At 35.3% G+C, this 22,046-nt stretch overlaps 1 protein-coding gene across 1 annotated transcript in view; it reads right to left on the minus strand.

The window, feature by feature from the left end:
- Nucleotides 1–22,046, minus strand: part of LOC132323660 (kelch-like protein 1) — a 133,804-nt gene that overhangs the window by 41,960 nt on the left and 69,798 nt on the right. Inside the window, exon 5 of the mRNA XM_059839124.1 lies at nt 12,734–12,920. Within this exon, the coding sequence (XP_059695107.1) occupies nt 12,734–12,920 (187 nt within the window). The remainder of the gene's footprint in view (nt 1–12,733; nt 12,921–22,046) is intronic.

Consider the following 22,046-nt stretch of genomic DNA (forward strand, 5'->3'; position numbering starts at 1 on the left):
TGTTGTAGAGAGTGATAAGCCTTCTTTTTTCTTTTTTCCCCAGGTTAAAGCACCTCAGCTCCCTCATCCACTTCTCACAAGACTTATACCCATACTCTTCAGCAGTTCCACTGCTTTTCTCTGGACACACTCTGGGAGCTCAATGTCCTTCTTGCCATGAGGGGCCTGAAGCTGGACACAGGATTTGAGGTGCAGCTTCACCAGTGCTGAGCACAGTGAATTTATAATCATTGCAAGGTGATGGGTCACTCTTTGATGCCAGATCTGGAAGGAATATAGAGTACCCCATATGGAACTACCAGAGAGAGGGACAGAATCCTATCTCCACTCACTTTCATCACTCCCAAGGTGAGATCAGTATCTAGGTTGTTAAGTCAGCATGCTGTGGCACAGTGGAGGAAAAGTCACTCACCCAGATGCTGGCTCCAGCGACTAGCAAAAATTGGTAGCACCACATGACAGCTGAGATAAGAAAGTCATCTCCTCTCTGCCATAACTAGTGGATGGAGATCAGCAGAGACAACTCCTAACTGAAGCAAACTTCCAAACTGTGCAGACTCAAAGAAATGAGCTGTGTTGATTTATACTGCCAGCCCCAGTCTGTACAGGCTGGGAAAGGATGTCTTAGCAATGTCAGAAATCTGTAGAGAAGGACTTTTGTATAATCTCCATGAACTAACTAGAGTAATTCTGATACATATTTCAGAAAATCAGAAAATCCAATTTCCCAAGAACATGAGGATGGTAGGAAGCAATTGGGAAGTGACTGGTATATATATTTATGGAAATTGGAGATACAGGCTAATGTGAAGATATGAATAAAATAAAAAAAGGAAAAATTCATTATTCATTTTGAGCTAAAGCATATCTGCTGATTATGCAGAGATAGACACATTTTCCAACAAAACAAAACAGATGGAATACCACAGAATAAATAACACACACATAGATCCAAATAAAAATACAAGCTATATTAAAAAGTACATGAAATTATATTTTACAATTTATTCTATTATTGTTTCCTTCACTGATGTATCACTAGTGCTTTTTGAGTGGTCTAATGGTAAAGAGGAAATAAATTACTTACTAGACTGTCTTTAAGACAGTGGGTATGAAATTATAAAGATGAAAGAATAACAAATACACAGAATATTGAAGATTTTACAATAAAAGTACTACACATCCAGACGATTCCTCTAGACACACACAGACTCCTTTTTTTCAGATGGACAGAGCTATAGAACTGACTAATTTCAGAATGTAGCACTGAAGAGAGAGTATATGAAAAAGACATAGTGAGGTGAAACAGAATTAATTTAATAACTATTTGCATGATAAAGAAAAGCATGTAGTAAATTAAAAAACTATACCATTACTGTGGCAGTACAAATTACTTCTGGTAAGAACATAGCAATGTTTCTTGATGTTCCGGGCACATTTCAAGGTTTTGGTTTTTTTTTTTCTAACTTAAATTCTACTTAGGATCCAATGGGGCATTGGATGAAATTAGTTCTGTGTATTGTGCATATGGGCATTATAAACCCTGATTAATCAAGGTCTATGAATAATGAGAGTCCTACAGAGAAAGAAAGCTTCAGAAATGAAATGCCGTAGATGATCAGGTTAATTTTGCATTAATGTCTGCTGACAATTCCTCTGTGTATGCAGCAGGGATGAAGACGATCCTTACCACTTCATGTTTCTGATGAAACATTAAGGTACTAGCTTTCACAATTTCACCTTTATCTACAAGGCAGTACACCATTGCACTAAATACAAATTTCTATTTCTTTAGTTTTGTTGCCATTTTTAAGAATATGAATTTGTGAAATTATTTTGGTGTAACCCTTCAAATGATCCTCTAATTATCTTCCCTTAAACTTTTTCTATTTCTAAAATTAAGTATATTTCAGTTCCTTGCTAATGACTTATAAATCAAGATTTTTTTAGAAACCTGATTGACATCCTCATATTTTTTGCATTGTTGATGACTGAAGACTAATAACACGGCAGGGTCATAGAATGAAAAAGAATATTTGGATAGCAATATTATTTGCAACCCAATATTTTAGGTCAAAAGCAGAAATACCTAGAAACTTGTCCTTCAAAGATATTTTTAAGTATTTTTGAACAAGCTGACATTGGCTACATGAAGTAATGAAGATTGTCTGAGACTATGAATGCAATGTATTTATTTTAGCTAGGTATAAATGCAGGACTTTTCATATAAACAAAGTGAAGATTGTTTCAGAAGCAGATGAAAATCCCAAACATATCCCCCTTGCCCAACTATCTTTGTATTCAGTGTAAACATTTCCACATAAAATACCTTTTTTTTTTTTTTCCCCTTATTGGTAGAATAATTCAGTATTTAAACCCATAAAAGGTAGGAGTTCTACATTTATCATCAGAAGAATTCTGCTTCTTTATTTTTTTTCCCCTGTAAGATATTCTGCTGATTTTGCTATTACTAAAGCTGTCGCTGACATGTACTCTGATCATTTTGTTCAAGATTTAGAGATGCTGCTGTGAGTAGGCGCAAAATGATGACCTTGATCTAGTGATCTGCAACATTACATTTTGAACTGAAAAGAAGGGGACTCAAGTGGAACGAAGGTGACCTAAGGAGGTTACTGATGCAGATATCAAGGAGATTATTTTGGTAAAGAAACAGCTATACAGAAAATGGTAGCATAGGGTAGCAGTTCATTACTCCATAATAAGACTGCTATAAATTCCTTTAAGCACTCCAAAAATGTATACCGCATGCACAAAAAGATTCTCACTCTTTTTTTAGTGAAAACATGTATTAAAATGTCAGAAGGATTTTCCATACAGTGATATGAAATAAAAATCAGCAAACATCTGGTCATTTTTAATTATTATATATGAGCAGAATTCTCTAAAACCAATCCAGGTTCTTCCCACAAATCTTTATATTTCTGAGTGTATCAGAATTGACAGCTTTTCAACAGTGATTTTAAGCAATGTCTTTGATGTTATGCACTTTGTTTTACAATATAGTGTTATGTGTTGCTACATAAAACATTCATGGTTTATTTTATATTTTTATGTAGTCTAAAACTTACGAAAGTTCCTTTTATTAATGATTTATGCCATGCAGTATGATAGTCTACCTTTGCTCAGCAACAAATTTATGTCTCTTCTTTCAAAACAGTTCTGTTCCCACTGAAAATTGTGCAAATAATGTGTTAAAAATAGTAACAAAAGTTCCTCATGTGGAAAAATGCAAATTCTAGGGGAACTACACATTCTGCAGGAGGGATGTGCACCCGCTGGAGCTCCCACCAGAGGGGAGCAGCCTACACAATTGTGTATCTGTGTTTGTGTGTCTATGTACATGTGGATCTGCAACTAGAACCTTGAGGGATTTGGTCACCAAGAACATTTAGAAATTTAAAGACGTAAATTCATATTTTGCAAGTGTCTAGTATTGGAGTTTGTCTACTGCATGATTGATTCTAAGTACATGGTTAATCACTGATTGGAAATTCATTACACACCATACTAAATCAATAAGCTTCTTTGGTCATGATTTGGTTAAATAATGTGAACTGAGCAGTTTGGTGCTGCAACAGTACCAGTTTCCCATAACCTCCAGCCTTCTTTCATTATTTTTCATTATAGATGTAGAGATCTTTGTCCACATTGCTTGGCCCTTAGCTCAGCTCCTGGGAGATTCTTTTTTGCTGCAATTACTTCCCTCTAAGGTAAACCCACTGCACAGGGTGCTATTCCTAATCTTTACAGGTGTGACCCAGATGATGCTGATTGGATTCTATATGGTGCCATCTGTAGTTTAAAAATATGATTGTGCTTATTTGGTTTTTCAGTTCAGAATATTAAAAATAAGGTGAAAACTCTACTGAAGATTACTTGGATGTTCTTGTTCTTGACAATAGAGACTTCCTGAGCATTTCCTAGAATTCAGCAAGGCGATTTGTGAGGTGGCTGAAGGTGCAAGATAGAGCTGGAGGACTACACTGGGAGATGCCGGCATTTTTCAAGCCTTACCCACACTGGCTGTTGAGGGTTCCAGATCTAAATTATTTACAGAGCAAGATTCAGAATTTGTGGTGGTTTACTCTAAAGCCAATACCAGTAGTGACAACCACTAATGAAACTTTGGTGATCAGGGTACAGAAACTGGCTAGTGTACAGCAAAAGCCAAGGTTTCTGATAGTATAGAAGTTCTCTAAGTAATCCATCTGCCAGGCATATGTCTTCTCTAGCTCACACAAAGTTGGGTTTTTTTGTGTGGTTTTTTGGGGTTTTTTTGGTTGGTTGGGTTTTTTGGGGGATTTTTTTGGTTTTTTTTTTTTTTTAAGTGTTAAGGTATCTGCACTGGAAATGTCAGACAATAGAGTAGGAGGCAGGGAAGTAATAAGAAGGAACAGAGTGTTGTTCTTAGGATAATAATCCCCCTTACAAACTCACGATGCGCAACCCTCTTGCACTGTCTGCATAATCCCATAGTTTGTACCAACAGGTGTGAATTCCAGGGCAACAGATTGACAAGGTAAGAATTTTGTGGGATTAAAAAATTTATCTTGTGTGTGGTAACTTTTGCTCTTCTCTCACATTAGAAGCCATAGAGGCTTCAGAATAGGTCACCTCAGGATCTTCTTTGTGTTTCAAACTATAACTGAATCAGCAGTTTCAGAAAATTACACTGAAAAAATGCCACAGAAATTTAGTGATATAAAATAAGTACTGAAAAAGTACCAGATGGTGTTAAAATATGGCTTAGTTTTTGGTGGTTTTTTTTTTTCCTATTCTGAAAGGCTCTGCTAAATCAAAGTACTTAAACTGCTAATTAGCCATGAGACTGAATGTTTTGGAACATATTGAAAATCATAGGAGTGAAAAGAAGGAAGTAATCATGTTAATACTTATAAGAACTGGACGAGAAGAGAATTTAGTGTGATTTATACATTTAATTATCTCATTAGTGATTAGCCAGTGTATTTTGTATTCCTCTGGTGAAGTAATTAGCCAGGCTCTACTTTTACTCTACAATTACATTAACATGTGGAAGAGTCACAGAAAAGTTGAGGCTGGAAGGGACCTCTGGAGGTCATCTCTTCTCTAGGCTGAGCAGTCCCAAATCTCTCAGCCTTTCTTCACAGGAGAGAGGCTCCAGTCCTTTCATCACCTGTCTGAGATGCTCTTAAAGGACTGACTAGTATTTCCAGTGAGATCTGACCAGAGTGAGGAAGATGTCAGCAATTTGATGACTGAAAAGAGAAGGGATAGAGGGATAGATTTTAAACCTCAAATAGTGGTATTGTACCATCTTTTTTTCCTGATAGCTACCTAGAAAAAAACTGTTTCCTTATCTTTGGTGTAGCTTGGTTCTCAAAGAGATGCAGAGCATTGTCTTAGTAGTGAGGCATGTAAAGTGACCTCTCATGGTACCAGCTGCAGGGGGGAAATTCTCTGGGAACATCTCTCACCTCTGCAGTGAGAATTGAGGCAAATCTTTCTTGGTGCCTTAAAGAGAAACCAAAAGCAAATGAAAACAGGGGGAAAAAAATCATCTCATATCTTCCTCTTTCATAGAAGCACATGCTTTAAAATTCCCATGCGAGGGCTCCCAGGGAGCAGGCAGTGGATGGAGAGAGTGGCTGCTCTGTACAGCTTCCTGTGCTCTCTAGATCTGTTCCCAGGGATCAAATCTGCAGGTGCAATTTTGCTTTTTGCAAATATCTGAACAATTTTTAGGCAGATGTTTGGGGCAAATGATCCCAGGCACATTTCTGCCAAGCTGCTGTCCAGCTGGGTGGCCCTCAAATTACACTGGTTCTAGGAGTTGGTCCTATCAGGGACAGACACAGGACTTTGTGCTTTCCCCATATTCATGAGGTTACTTCCTGCTGTTTCATTAACTATGATTTCCCTCTCCAGAATGTTTTGTTGCTACTTAAATATGAGATAGATAGATAGATAGATAGATAGATAGATAGATAGATAGATAGATAGATATTTCTTGAAACAGTTCATTTTGTTTTCTGTTCATTATTGTGTGAATCAAACTAAAAATCAGACTCTCTTTTAGTTTATCAAGCACATATTCAATAATGAACTCTTGGGCTATATTAAAAAGTATGAATTGTCTGCGAAAGATAAACGAATTCTCCCAAAATCCACTGTCTGGTTTTCTGTTTTAAAAAGTAGTGGATTTTTTTTCCCTCACAGCTAAATTACATCTTTTCTGTTTAAGGAACATATAAGGAAAAGTGAATTTCAATACATATTTGCAATACAGGCACTGAAAATTTTACTTATTCATTCTGCATACCCTGCTTGCCACTTACTCTGGTGGATTTTCTCATGAAAATCTACCATGATGACATTACTGTGCTATCTTGATTTCTCCAATAAGTATATACTTCTGTGTTGTTGTTTCTGTTTATATATTCCATTTTCATTTTCCTGTTGAGTCTTCCAGAAAGCACAAAAAAGGAAAACAGGTCATTGGTACAATGTTGACCTGAAGCTAATGGAATGTTACTTGTTTATTAGTGCATTTTAGATTTTAGGTAAATTATTTTCCATTTCCAATGTCTTCCATATCTAGCTAGAGAACATCTGGGAAAACACTGGATTATGCCAACACACATTTTTATGTTTAAAAAAAACCCTTTTAAATGGGTCATTTTTTTTGAAAAAATAAATTCCAGAAACTATAAGGAAGAATAGCAAAATATATTACATGGAACTGAGCAAACACAAAATCATAAACTCATTTTGGTTGGAAAAGATTGCCAACCCTTAACCCAGACCTACTGAGTCAACGACAAAACCTTGTCCGTCTGTGCTGCATCTACACATCTTTCAAATACCTCCAGGGATGGAGACTCAACCATTTCCCTGGGCAGCATGTTTCAATGTATGACAACTCTTTCACTGGAAAATTTTTTCCTAATATCCAGTCACAACTTCCTCTGGTGAAATTTGGTGCAATTTTCTCTCGTTGTATTGCTTGTTACCAGGGAAAAGACACCATCTCCCACCTTGCACAGACTCCTTTCAGGTAGAGGTACAGAGTGATAATATCTCTCCAGAGCCTCCTTTTCTGCAGCCGAAACAACCCCAGTACCTTTTGCTGCTCCTTCACATCTATCTCAGCAAAATTACTCACTTCTGATACTTGAAAATGCTGCAGTTGTTTGGCTGACATAGAACTGCAACTTAAATAGAGCAGACAAGATTTCAGAGAAAAACTGTAGGTGTCTAAATAAAAAGTGGTATACTGACAGCTGCTTGGAATGTCAGAGGCACAATTTATTATGGCTTATTGTCCTTCTGAGGTTTTTTAAGGCTATGAAAACATTATTTAAGATTCTTTAAGATAACAAATGTCCTCATTGAAAACACAGGTGAAAACAAATTAGCGCCAAAGGCAGAAGAAACTCATACAGGGGAGTGGTAATGACATATATGTGATGTTATCAATAAAAAGAGTAGGATTGCAAGAAGGACCATCAAGTTCTCACTTTGCTGTTCTTTTGTGAACATCTGTTTATGCAATGGGTAACAACAGCATGTTTGTTTACGTTCCTTCTTAACAGGGGCTGCTCCTGGAGTCAGACCAGGGCTGATATATGAACATACATAAGTACACTTACAAAGTATGCATATTTATATAAAACTATTCAGAAAGCACATCAGGGAGAAATATTCAGTAATAAATACTTTGAACTTTTCTTTCCCTTAAAGGAAAATACTCCATCTTCATAAGTAGATTTTTCTGTTTGTGTGTTATACAAATACAGGACTTTAGGCACCCACATTCTGAAAATTAAACACAGTTACTGTACATTGCATATTTAGAATGAAAATGCAGGTAAGATGAAGATTACTCAAGATAGTTTTGTTCATCAAATGGATAGATAATGAATGCTGTCAAACCTTTTATGCATGTGAAGACAAAGTGGTTTGTAGCAATTTTTTCAACTTGCAGTGCCATATAACAACCTTGATAGATTTAACTTTCTTTTCTTTTCTTTTTTTTTTTTTTAACAAATTCCCATTAAACTGGAGAGGAAGAAGGCAGATTCAAGTCACAAACAACTCAGACACATATCTCAAGAAGCTGGAAAAACTACCTAAAAACTACCTAAAACATAATCTTTCCCTATTTTTGCCCTTTTTTGCAGTATTTAGAATAGGTTTTTAAATATTTCTTTCAGCATTTAAAAAATATGCCTATATGAGAATGATAAAATATAAATTTAAAATAAAGTTTAAATGAGATCTGCTTTGAGAAATGTTCTTGCTAGAAACCAAATGAAACAAAACAAAAAGCAAAATCAAAACTAAAAAAGTCCAGAAAAACAAGGACATCTCCAAAATTCACTAGAACAAGAGTAACTTCATGCAGCTATGCTAGATGGCATTTCTGAGAAATAATTTTTTATATATATATATATATATATATATATATACACATATATATATATATATATATATGTAATAAACCATATTTGATAAACCGTTATTGTGAAGCAAAGAGGATTATTTCAATGATTTAAAATACATTAAAGGAAAAATATGCAACATGGGTGTATAAGGAAAAATGACTGGAAGCCTCAATTTCATATTTCGAAAGGTTAATTCTTTTCATATATATGTTGCAATAGAAGAGATCTTTCTAAAAGGTACCTACACAACAATAAAAGAACTTTTATTATTGCTTGATACAGCTTAATGATGAACATTACCTGTTTACCACCAGGGTACTTTTGGCAGCAGGTTTTATGTCTAGTCATAAGATTAATGAAAAACACATATATAATATCAGTGCTTCAGTAAATTGACTATTCCATCACTTTTTCAAATGACCTACCACATTTTTATGGAAGAGTTTCTTGCTCATGCAACTTTTCATTACTTTTTCCCTTGTATTTACTTAAAGACTTAGATTCAGTAAAAAAATAACTAATCTAGGACTTTGAGGAACTAGTCCAGGGCTATTCCAAAAGTAATATATACCAGTGGTTTTGGATAATGGTTACTGTAACCATTATACCTTTATTTTCTTTTTCTGCAAGTTCTTCTTTTTCCTTATTATTCTAACTTCTGCCTAGAGTAAGACAGGCTAAAACACCTCAGGAGAAATTAATCAGCATTCTGACATCCTTCAACACTGCTTGATTACTGATACCAATCTCCACTTGCTGCATATTTTCCTGCTCATAATCCATAGCACCATCTAAAATAGACCATATACATAATGTTCTACCACTTGGCTTCTGCTCTGTATTTGGGTTTCCAGGACGGCTGCAGGAAGTCAGAGCTTAATCATTCCTAAAAATTGTTGTATGTCCACTTCTTGCAATTACTCATTTATTTCAGTCATTCATCCTCCTCTATTTGTGGACTTCTGTAAATATTGCTAATCCAAATTAGAGAAGTCAATGTGATGATATTAATGCATAAAATGAATGGAACATTGTCAGCAGCACATACCCACAATCTGTTAATGCATCCCATTCCATTAATGCAGACATACTGAGGAAATGTGTTTCTTATATATGCCTTTAAAATTAAATTATTAAATAAGCAAAGGTGTGTGGAAAAAGAGATTTAAATTCTTTTAGTTTGTCTAGGAAATTAAAATTAAAAATTCTTCTAACTTGGATAATTTTCATCTCTATCCATTTAGTACTATGCTGCATTAATTTCTCACATCAGGAAAAATTCCAGTTGCTGTTTGCTGGAGTTTAATTATCATTTCATTTTTATGGAAAGGAAGATAATTATAGAAGAGACTTCAAAACAAACTTAGCATGCTAGGCTACTTTTTATGTGATGAGCCATATAACCTTCAAATACTTTCATAATATTTGCACTTAGCCACTATTTTATATGCTAGTTAATAAATTTCTAATTTGTCTAGCTCATCCAATTATTTGCAATGATTTCACATTTGGTAGCAAACATCAGGAAGCATTAAAAATGTATCATTGTGAATTTCAACCATCCATATCAGTCTTTCAGTGAAGAAAATTGTGGGGGAAAAACCAAATTACTAATTCTTTAGGAGAGATAATACAGTATCAGCATCACCTTCCAGCCCAGGCTCACTTTATAAACCCAGTGACTCTTCAAAGCAGGCAAAGAGCACTCAGGTCTCCTGAAAGGACGTGTGGAAACAAGACTCACTGGGCATAAAAGCTAGTCAAGAACACAGCAGGATCACAAGAGGGATGAGCTGAACAGATGCAAGCTGAGACAGCACAGCTGCAGAGCCTGGGTTGCTGGGGACACATACTGCATCAGCTGTAACACAGGCTCCTGCTATGCAGATGCTCCTTTGCCATACCAGCCCATTCTCAAAGCAACTTTCATCTGCTGTAAATGTGTAAAAGTCCTGCTAGTTTTCAGTCAGAGATTGCAGCAACAGAGGGCTGAACCTCTGTTGCTCTGTGTTTTCCCCTGCTGCTACAGAAATGAGCTGTGTCTGCCTGACCTGAATCTGCAAAATAGGCTGTGTGTTGGTGTGGTAATGGTGCTTTGCCTCGTGCTGTCATCCTAAATATTTCTGTATTTTTATTGAGAAACAGATATTATAGTAAACAAAAACAAATACAGCTGCACCCAAATTGGGTTTATTATTGGGTCATTTCCTACCTGAATGCTTGTGTTTATTGTGATTTGTTGTCAGCAAGAGGAAATTTGTATTATATCATCCAAAGACAATGTTCTATGCACATCCATGACTCACATTTAGCTACACAAATATTTATAACTATTAAAAGGACAAAAATAATCTGCAGCTACTTTCAGAATATATATATATATATATATGTATGTATTGGTTCTTTCATCATCAATTTCTTATTGTTATAGACTCATTGAACAGGGATTGAAGGGACCTTCAAACCCAAAAGATCATCTAGTTTTTCAACCCCTGAGCCATGGTATGGGATACCTTTCACTAGACCACATTGCTCAAAGCCTTATCCAGCTTATCCAGCCTGGCCTTGATCACCTCCAGGCATGGGACAACTTCTCTGGGCAATATGAGCAAGTGTCTTACCACCACACTCAGAAAACAATTACTTCCAAATATATCTGAACCTATGACCTCAGTTTAAAGTCATTGCCTCTTGTCCTATGACTACATGTTCTTGAAAAAACTGTCTCCAGCTTTCTGGTTGGTTCCTTTAGGTATTGGAAGGTGGATTATTATAAGGTCTCCCTGGAGCCCTTCTTTTCTCTGTGCTGCAGTCCCAGGTCTCTCAGCCTGCCTTCACAGGAGAGGTGCTCCAGCACTCTGATTGCTCCAGACTCACTCCAGATGCTCTGTGTCATTTTGGGATCCCACAGGTGGATGCAATACTCTGGGGGGGGCCTCAAGAGAGTGGGGTTGAAGAATCACAGTCACAGAGCAAGCTGAGTTGGAAGCGACCCAGAAGGACCATCAAGTCCAACTCCTGGCTCTGCACAGGACATGCCCAAGAGTCACCATGTGCCTGAGAGCATTTTCCAAACACTTTTTGAACTCAGACAGGCTTTGTGATGTAACCACTTCCCTGGGGATCATCTTCCAGTGCCCAATCACCCTTTGGGTGAAAAACTTTTTCCTGATATCTGATCTAAACCTCCCTTGACACAGCCTCATTCCAAAAGCATGGAGCTGGCTCAACTTGCTTGTCATATTTCTCTTGATGCCACCCATTTATTTTCACACAGGCACAGATGTCATACATTCTAATCACTGGTACAACTTGATGGGAAAAAACATGCCATGGCATTTTGTAAACAATATTGCCACAGCTATTTAGAAAAACAACTTCAATAACAGCTCCCAGACAAAGAGTTGTTAAATACTAAAGATATAATTTTATATTTTTTAAAGTACATTTTAGTTTATATTAGAACTGGTTTTTCTGAAGGTATAGTCTTCAGACTAGATATGGACATGAAAATTTAAATGCTGTGGAATTGTTAGTGAATATCCCCCCAAAAAATTATAAAGCCTTTTTGAGTATATAAACTTGTAATATAGCTAGCTTTTAGTTCAAATATTTTGTTTCACTCAATTCAAGAAATCAGTGAATTAAATTTTCCAGAAATGAAAGCACAACCTATCATCATAACTCTTATTCCAAACAAATAACAACAAAATGCTTTACAAAATTTTCCACTTTTTTCTACTTCATAGAAAAATGGGGGTGATTTTACCTTCCTTAATCTGTTGACAAACTAGCAATCTAGTTGAAGCTAGTTATCTTTTTTCTCTAGAAGACTCAAAAAATTTCTGCATTGGAAGACCCATGAATCATCATTAATATCCCAGACAATTACTTAAAAATTGAAAACACTGCATATCAAGCTGCCTTTTTTCAAAAGTTAAAAAAAACTGAGAGAAGTATTTGACTTAAAAAGGAAAAACAAATCCTAGAAAACTATAACTAAGGTATATTACTACCATTCTATTTTTTTTTTTTTTGTTAAATTTCTTTCTGAAAATTATAATAATTTTGAACAAAGAATGAACTCAAAATTCAGTTTCTTTTCTCTAACTGTATCATGCTTCTCCTTAAATATCAGTAGATTTTCATTGGACCAAAATCTTGGCAACATTTCTTGATTGATTTGGCCATCCCCCCACCAATCTTGGAATAGAAAGTTATTTCACCATTTTCTGACAAAGAAAATATGAAGTATAACTCATAAAGCAACAAATACCCTATAATACCTTTGTTGTTATCCATCCCTCCAACAGCATAAAGTGTTCCAACTGTAGATTTTCTAGGCTTAGTTCTTGGACTTTGCATGAGAGTTCTTCTTTCTGGTAAAAGATGATATTTCATGGCTTCCAGAATAAGCTTCTGGCATTCTAAGTCATCCTTAAAAAGTGCATGGTTTTCCAGGTCAGCCAGTATCTGTGAATGACAGTAAGCGAATAAAACATCCTAGAAATTCCTAGAAAAGTAATACCATACAATGAGAGAAAAATACAAATGGATGTCACAAGTATATTTCTTCATTCTAAAACACACAGTTTTTCAGGGCTATTTTTTCTTGGAACACAAAGAGAAAATTAAATAGTCGATTTTTAAAGGATTTTAAGGACAGTGTTTCACCAGCCTTTAAGACTACAATCTACTAATCTTTTACTGAAGGCTTTGAAAAAAACTAAATATTGTCTTGTAGGCTGACTTATTTTTAATGGTTTCCAGCACAACACTGAAAGAACCCAGAAGGCATATCTTTGCAGGAACATCCCTTATTTTTAAAACCAAACCAAAACAATGTTCCCACCTGAAAACCAACAATGCTCAGTTCATGCATGTTAAAGGATATTCTATTATTATTCCAAAGAAGGAGGCTGCAAGTTGTAAATGTTGTGTTTGATTCACTTGCCCATATATATGTATCTACCAGCTTTTGAGATGTTGTAAACTACCATGTAAGTTTTCAAGATCCCACTGAATTACGCAATCTGGGTTAACCTCATGACTGACCTGGCTCTGAGCAGGAGTTGGACTGTAGAACTCCTGAGGCCTGCTCCTACCTGAATGATTCCCTGATTCTGTGGTCTCACTGATGTCAGGCCAGAAGAGTGCAATGCTCAGGCAGATTTTGTGCCACATCTGCCAGACCCATATGGGTAGATCAGACAACCTAAGACACCCAAATTAAAGCAGCATTTAATTGCATATAACAGCATATCTGTACAGTGCAGTAAATTTCTAGATATCATAGAACATCTATCTGGGAAATCAAATAATATTCAGAGAAGCAGCTAAATGCCAGCAAGCAGAAGAGTCTCATTCCTGGAGTCTAAGGATGTCTTCCCACAGACATATATATGCAAACATGTGCAAATTGTTTTGCAGTTGCCTAAAAAGAGGAAGCTAGATTTCTTTTAAGAGCTCTCAGCTATTTCATCTGGACTTCAATGGCTGCAGAAGAAGCTTGAATGTCCTTTGTCAATCTGTCAGCCTTTGGCAGGTAACACGTTTTCTGTGACATCTGAAATATTAACAGCTGGCACATGTAGACAGCTGTTGTCTGCTTCTGATTTTAGGCATTAGTCATGAAATGCGTCGATGGTTGAAAAAAAGGCAATAGATGTTACAGCCCCCAGTATCAACACAGGATGAGGGATAAACAGCTCAAGACCAGCCCTGCAGAGAAGGATTTGGGGGTGCTGGTGGCTGAGAGGCTGGACATGGCCCAGCCATGGGCACTCACATCCCAGAAACCAAACATGTCCTGGGCTGCATCCAAATCAGCGTGGGAAGCAGGGACAGGGAGGGGATTCTGCCTCTCTGCTCTGCTGAGAGCCCACCTGCAGTGCTACATCCAGCTTTGGGGTTCCAGAACAGGGAGGACATGGACCTGATTGAGAGAGTCCAGGGGAGGGCCACCAAGATGATTAGAGGGATGGAGCAGCTCTCCTATGAGAAAAGACTGAAAGAATAGGGATTTTTCAGCCTGGAAAAGGGAAGGCCTTAGAGTGACCTAATTGCAGCCTTCCAGTACCTCAGGTGAATTTACAGGAATGATGGGGCAAGACTATTCACAAAGCATGCAGCGTCATGACTAAGGGGAATTGTTTTGAATTAAGAGAGTAGGTTTAAATTAGATATAAGGAATTTTTTTTTTACTCTGAGGGTGGTGAGGCACTAGAACAGGTTGTCCAAAGAAATTGTGGATGCCATACCCCTGGAGGTGTAAAAATGCAGGAGTTGGGAGGGAGTGGCTTGTGTCTCCCTAACTCAGGGGATGCCTCTTAGGGTCCCCACAGAAGTGTTCAAGGCCAGGCTGAATGGGGCTTTGAGCTACCTGATCTAGGGAAGGTGCACTTCAAGGGTCCTGACAACTCTAAAAATCCAAACCACTCTACGATTCCATGAGAAAGGTTTCTGTGTATTTTTGTGTGCCTGTTCTGGTTATTATTCAATTAATATTACTAAATAAGAATATTAAAAGTATGCTTATAAACAGAGGTGATAGACATATTTCTTAACACTTAATTTTTATCTTATAATCTTAAGATTTTTCATATATTCTTTTTGTGTTTTTTTTCCTTTATAGTGTTCAGCACACTGCTCAGTAGACTAGAAAATCAAAGATTGAAGACAAATCATGTCCAGATTTAAGGTAGGATGATTGCAAAATTATTTAACACAGATTTAAGACTACAGAACCAAACAGAGTACTCTGTCAACATTAACTAAATAGAATACAGGCACAAGAGAGCTAAGAAATCAAATTACCAGTTTTCTCTGCACAAATTTGAGGTAATATTAAGTTACATAGACTTTCTAATGCTTAATGGAATTAATGAAATTGATGACAAAGGTTTTTTATGGCAAGCTTATTGTATCAGTAAGTATCAAAGTCCAACAATAATATTGGTGATTTCTTTTTAGACCATTACTCCTTCACCCAGAAATGCTTAGGCTCTTAAAGCAAATATTTATCTTTGAAATCTTTCTACTGAGTCGCCACATGTTTCAAATAAAGAAGAAATAATCTGTGAACACCGTTCTGTCCCAAAATTCTGAGACTTAATTCACCAACCACAAATAAAAGCTGAATCTCTTTATCTTTCAAGTTAGAAATTTACCTTAAAAATTATTAGAAAATGGAAAAAAAAACATAAAAAATAGCAAATAAAAATTTAAAAGTGGACAGAAACATTTGTTCATGTCCCTTAAAAAAAATTAATCATTCATCCTATTAATTTTTTTTAGAACATGGACTAACTTGTGAAGGCTAGAAGTCGTGAATAACAAAAAAAATTACATTGAAGCTACTATTTAGAAATGAGAAGTTATATAAAGCTGTTTCATCATGCATAAATTTTAGTAATATGCTTCAAAGTTTTTCAGCTCCGTAGTTATCTTTCCTGATTATGTCACAACAATCAATATATTTTTATTAAATCAGGATGCACTTGATCAGGAAATTCAGTTAATAAGGATGTTTCCCTGGAAACCATATTATGTTCAGCTTGCTCTTCTATGTCTATGACATAATTCATTAAGAGAGAATTGTATCTAATACTAACTGAATATTGCTGGGTTTTGTAATGTGGAAATTCACAGAGCTGCAGGTTCTCAAAAGACTACAGTATCAGTGCCAGCCTAGTTAACTTTACCATTGCTAGGACTTCTCAGACTAGCAATATCCTGAGAATTTTTTGTCACTTTGTGTCATCACTTTGTTTCTCATTTTTCCCAATTAAAACCCCCCAAAAGTCATTTCTTAGATGCACTTCCAAATGACTTCCAGCACCATGCTGCAGAGAGCAGGCATGTTTCAACTCAGTGAAACACATTCCGTTTGAGATCTGGAGCATAAAGCACTCAAGTACTGCCAAAAGGAAAGTCAAGTCTAAAAAGGAGTAGCTGGGTACTGGTTCAGTGACCAACCGTGGGTGCACCACAGGACTGCACCAATTGCTGCCTGCCTGATGCTTACCCTCAGTGCCCTCCTTCCTTCCTTGCCTCCTTGATGAGCAGCTCTGCACTTGTTGCTTCCTGACAGATCTCTCCCAGCTTCTCTGTTATCCCAGTGATTTGCAGCTACAAATGTGGGGATCTGAATACTTGATTTGAATGACCCTAAGCACAGTCACACATATTCTACATAAATGATCATCTGAGAGATGGAACTGGTCGCTTTCTACCCTGTGTCATCTAGGACAAAATTCAGCCACTACTAGGGAAAGAGTTTCCACCTACCTAAAAAGAAAAAGACCACTTTTTTTCTTTACTCCACTCTTGGGAGAGACTACAAGGCAATGGAAGAAGCAAAGAGCTGCCTCACCAAAGATTCCATAGTGACCTTATACATCTGAAGATTCAGAGAGCACCCCGTAGTTAGACAGAGCTTTCTATCTTGTGGAAAGTGCAAGGTGTGACAATATTCACTCAGTCAGGATGAACTAACCTCAGATTCCACCTTGATATGTGCCTCAGACACAGTAATTGTCCAAAAGGGGAGATGATGAAACACCATCTGATTCCTACCACTACAATGGAAAACCATGGGTATTTCCTCCAGGACAGATATCAGGGCTATAAAAGTGAACAAAGTGAGAAAGTACTCCCTGTGTGCCAAAATTAAATATTAAGCCCATGCAGAAGTTTTAATCTGTAATCCAAGAGATAGATGTTTCCAAAAGAGGGACAGTATCATTCCAAATTATGTATTATGTGGTCTGTATCTGCCCACGAGTGTTTATTATGATTTAGAATCTTGAATAGTCCTTAAAAACATATAATTATTCTGTACACAATTATTCTGATTACGATTAACTTTCAAACTCAAACATACTAATTTTTTCATAGGCACAAAGCAACTTCCAGTTCTAAAAATTATCCCAGTATCTAGATGCATTTTCCATTGAAAAACCCTAAAGAGCTCTATGCCTTTAGAAACTTATATGCCAATGTCATACAGAACAGAGGATTAGAATTATCTTAATAATATTCATAATTATACCAGAAGAACAAAAAGTTAAAAGTCCTTTAAATGCATTGTGAATAAATAAAATGTGGATTTTCATGGCACATTTCTTTTTTAAAAAGTCCACAAGTCTCTTCCTTGATCCAAAATGTATCCCCAAGTCACTCGGCAACCTTGAGTCAGAGAATCATATTACCATATGAAACAAAATCCTGAAGAATTAATGACCTAAAGTTTGCATTTTGAATGTTTTTCAAGAGAGAAGTTTGATTAGCCATCATTGTCCTTTTATGAGCCTTCTTCCACATACAGATTTGTTACAGCTGGTTATTGTTGATGATCACAGTAATGCTGCTGCTAGGAAAGAATAGATTTCTGAAATGTAAGGTCATGATTGTTCTTTGTACAGATTAAAATGAAAAGCAAATAAAGGGTTTATATGAGTTTCTGGAAAGAATAAAAATACTGCTTTGAAACTTTCTACAAAAAATAGTTGTCAGTATACTTTAAAAGTCTTACCATGCTCAAGCTGCTCAAGATGTTAGGAAATGCTGTGTTTCTATGGACAAAGCTCCAATTTGAAGAATTTTTATCTGTCTAAAGCTGGTAGAGGTCATGATTCCTACATCAGACTATTACCATATGAATACAAGCATTTCTATTGATTAATGTGGTGAAAGGAATAAAATTTTTGACATTTTGTAGTTTCTGACTATAAGAGAGTTGAAAAAAATGCCTGTAATATTATTGCAACTGCAAATTTCAACTTAATTAATCGCTATTCTGATTAAAGCTTTACATAAACATAGCCATTTTAAGAAAAATCAGTCAGGCTATTTATGTTTCACTGCAAACATGAAAGAAAAAAAATGTCCCCCAAGAAGTGCTACTTCTTTTTTTTACAAAAGGAATAAACTCTGAGCTGCTTCTATTGGATAGCACTTTTTTTGGTATAAAGACTACTGTTTATTGTATTCAAGCTTCTTCATTAAAAACCTTTGAATTTATGGGATAGGCATAATAGTGACCTAAGAAATCTCAGTTGAAAATTTCAGTTGAAAATTTACAGCATATTTTCTTACCAATTTGCTGGTCTTGACTGGGATGAGGTTATGAAAATTAATCACAGGTACTGGGGAATAGAATTAAAGTATGGTTTGCTTCTTTCAATATCAGTTTAATTTTTGCTATTTTGATATTAACGAAATATTTTGCTTAACATTTATTCTTGAAAAGAACAGATTTTAGTATGAGATCATTATGGCTGTCTTGACAATGCAAGGTATTTACATGCTTACATTAGAAATTTAAGTGATGCCCAGTAATATTATTAACTATTCAGAAAAATAAAGTAAAACAAAATAAAGTAAAATCAGCAAGATATTTCAGTCATCACTAATGCTTTCAAAAAGGAGAAATTTACAGCAAATCTTATTTTTATACATACTAAATTAGGCATTGATGAAAAAATCCTAAGAGAACAGGAGTAAGAAGAGCAGAGCGTTTACACTGCTTATGTGAGAAAATATTTGGGACTATTTATTAAGCATTAACATTATTACAATGTTTAAGAATCATACTCAGAGAACAAGAATAAATTTAAAGGCCTTTAAAAATTCAGACAAAAAATTTGAAAAATTGTCATAAAAAAACATCAAAAATTATGGATTAATTTAAAAATTGGTAGAGTTTTGCACACAAAAACCCCCTTAGCTTTTCATGACAGAGAGTACAACATCAAGAATTGTAAAATTGTGAATTTACTGCAAGGATATATATCACTTAACTCTTTCTTTTAAATTACTTTATCTGGAAAGTAAAATGCACTGCAGTCATAGAATTTTGTTCCAATTCTTGCATTCTGAGGTATTATCAATAGTGTCATTCATTATACAGATCCTGATTTGCAATTAGATTTTATAAAAAGAAAATGAAAACACTTAAACATTCCCTCAAGCTCCCCTTTAGGTTTTAAACAATGAAAAAATTATAAAAGTTGTTAACTTTTTTTGGGACTTCTGAACATAGAGAACACAAGGTCTCAAACTGATCCTGTATGTACCTGAAGTTTCAACTCCATAACTAAATTCCATTTGATCCATATGAACTTTTGCAATATTATTAAATGACATTTTAGTTTTGCTAGGAATTGAATGTATTGAGCTAAATCTAACATAACCATCTGCTTTATTTACTTGACTTGTAATCAGGAGCCTTATACTGATTTTTTTTTAAAAAGCTTATTTCTAATTTATAATTTGAGGTTTTGCTAGCTTTTAAAACAATAATTTCAATATTTTGTCATAGAAATAAAATAATGAAAAATATCTACAAATAATTATACCTCAAATTCAGCATGTCTCATTTTGTTTTCTACCATCTTTTTTCAGCTCATTGAACATTCTGGATCGCTTTTAAATTCTTTTTTTCATATTCATGTTTAATTAATGATTTCAGTAAAGTTTTTTTAGCGTAGAGATTTCCAGGCATTTTTCTGTAGTACAACAAATATTCAGAATATGAAATTCAATATTTGTGTTGCTTATGGACTAAATTATTCATGATGTGTTAGTCAATCCAGCTGCTCAACCAGCTCAGGAAGAAAGACTATACTAAATCCCTCAGATTTCTGTATTCTCGAACAAAGACTATTTTCTCCTCAGCAATAAGATGCAGCAGACTAAGGATCTTTAAGACCAGTTTTTCCTAGAAACATGTGGCTAATCATTCCTATTGCAAATAATCTACATCAGGATTTACTGCTTAGACACCACAGATTTTCATTAGCCTCACTGCAAGTCTGTGATCCCTGCATGCATGCAGGTGATAATATATTGCAGAGAGATCGGTCACATAGCAGTGGTAATGATTAGTCTCAGACTGGAATTTTGGAAAACAAATCCAGTTGTGTTTTCTCTTGGAAATCCAAGTCCTGACATCTACCAAACTTGCATTTCTGATGGCCATAGTCACTGGCAGAGGAAATGTGTTCAGTGTTCATTTGATTTGTGATTCCTTTTCCCAACACATTAAATATTATTTCATATTCAAAAGAAATTTTTAACTGGCTTTCTACCCTCCAGTTATAACCAAGTCCTCCCTATTCCTCCCCCACATCCAAACCAAACAAAAAAAAAAAAAATGAATATAGCATAGGGGAAGTTTGTTTTACTAAACTTACCATTAGATTACCCTAAAAAATCTACTAGAGCAACAATCAACCATGCACACACATGTTCCCTGAGGCTGTACATTTGATACAGAAATAAAGAAGCTGACTTCCCCCCACCGACCCCTTCCTCTCAAAAAAACTAAGCAATGGAATTAGAACATTCATTGGTAGCATCTGTGGCAAGTAATTAAACTGTGGTATTGAAATCACTTTCGCAACATTAACTCTTCTCCAAAGCTTATGATTTAACAATCTCATTTATTGTTATGAGATTTAACAATCTCAATATTATTTTCTATAAGTAAACCCATGTTGTCGTTTATGATACAGTTAAAATTTTAACTTAATTTTTAACTTTGCCCACACTTTTTTAGCACACATACTGACTTTTGTTGAACTCCTTGTACAACCAGGTCTGTCTTTGAAACTGGTACTAATTTGACCAATTGATTTATCAACTAGATGCATTATTGATTCAAATGTTATTCAGTTTAGGAAAAGAGAAATTGTTTTAAACCCTCCCACCCCAACTTCTGCCTCCAGTGAATTCTTTTAATTAAAATTTAAACAATATATTTATTATAAAGAGAGGCTGAAATAAGGAGGGCAAAATCTAAGATGAAAGCTTACTACAGAATTCTACTGACGGCCAGATCGACATTTTACTTCATCACAGTATGCTTATTCTCCAGAAAAAGAAGAAAAGTATATTTATTTCAAGATAAATTGTTTCTTAAAGTTAAAATTAAGTTTCTAGATAAAGTTGGGTAAGATTAATGTCTTGTAGAACATCTTACAAGTTTTCTTGTCTACTCCTTGAGGAAAAAATTAAGTTCATAATCCCGAGAGCTACTAGCTATTTTGCCATAGTATTAAAATACTACATAAGAAATAATAAAATGTCAAATTGCATTCAAAAGGTCAAATTTCACTCAAAAGAAAGTGAAACAAAACTTAATAAAACCCCAATCACATTTAAAACAAGAGAAAATATAAAAAATACCCAAACACTAGAAGCAACAAAAAGGAAGGCCTTTAACAAAATGTTGGCTGGTCTCCTTTTGTTTGAAGACAGATGTCTTTATTTGAAGTTCTTCTGAATCAAATACTTTTTTTTTTTTTTTCTTCTAAAAGTGATAAATAAGAGATTAGGTAAAAGCACAACAGATGCTAAGAAATGGAATACAAACATTATTCAGTCAATAAAAACTAACAGCCCATATTTGAAAATTACTGGCTTTTTATTTTTTTACTGTAGCTACCTCTTAACTGCAGTAAGTAGTCTACCAGAATTGATGCAATTTTTATAAAATTCTAACATGAGAATAAGTACAAAGAAATGGAACATAAAACAAGCTTTTTTTCCCCCATAAATACTGTCCTCCTGATTCAAATATCATCTTCAGTCTTA

The sequence above is a fragment of the Haemorhous mexicanus genome, chromosome 2, assembly GCF_027477595.1.
Source record: "Haemorhous mexicanus isolate bHaeMex1 chromosome 2, bHaeMex1.pri, whole genome shotgun sequence".
Classification (NCBI taxonomy): Eukaryota; Metazoa; Chordata; class Aves; order Passeriformes; family Fringillidae; genus Haemorhous; species Haemorhous mexicanus.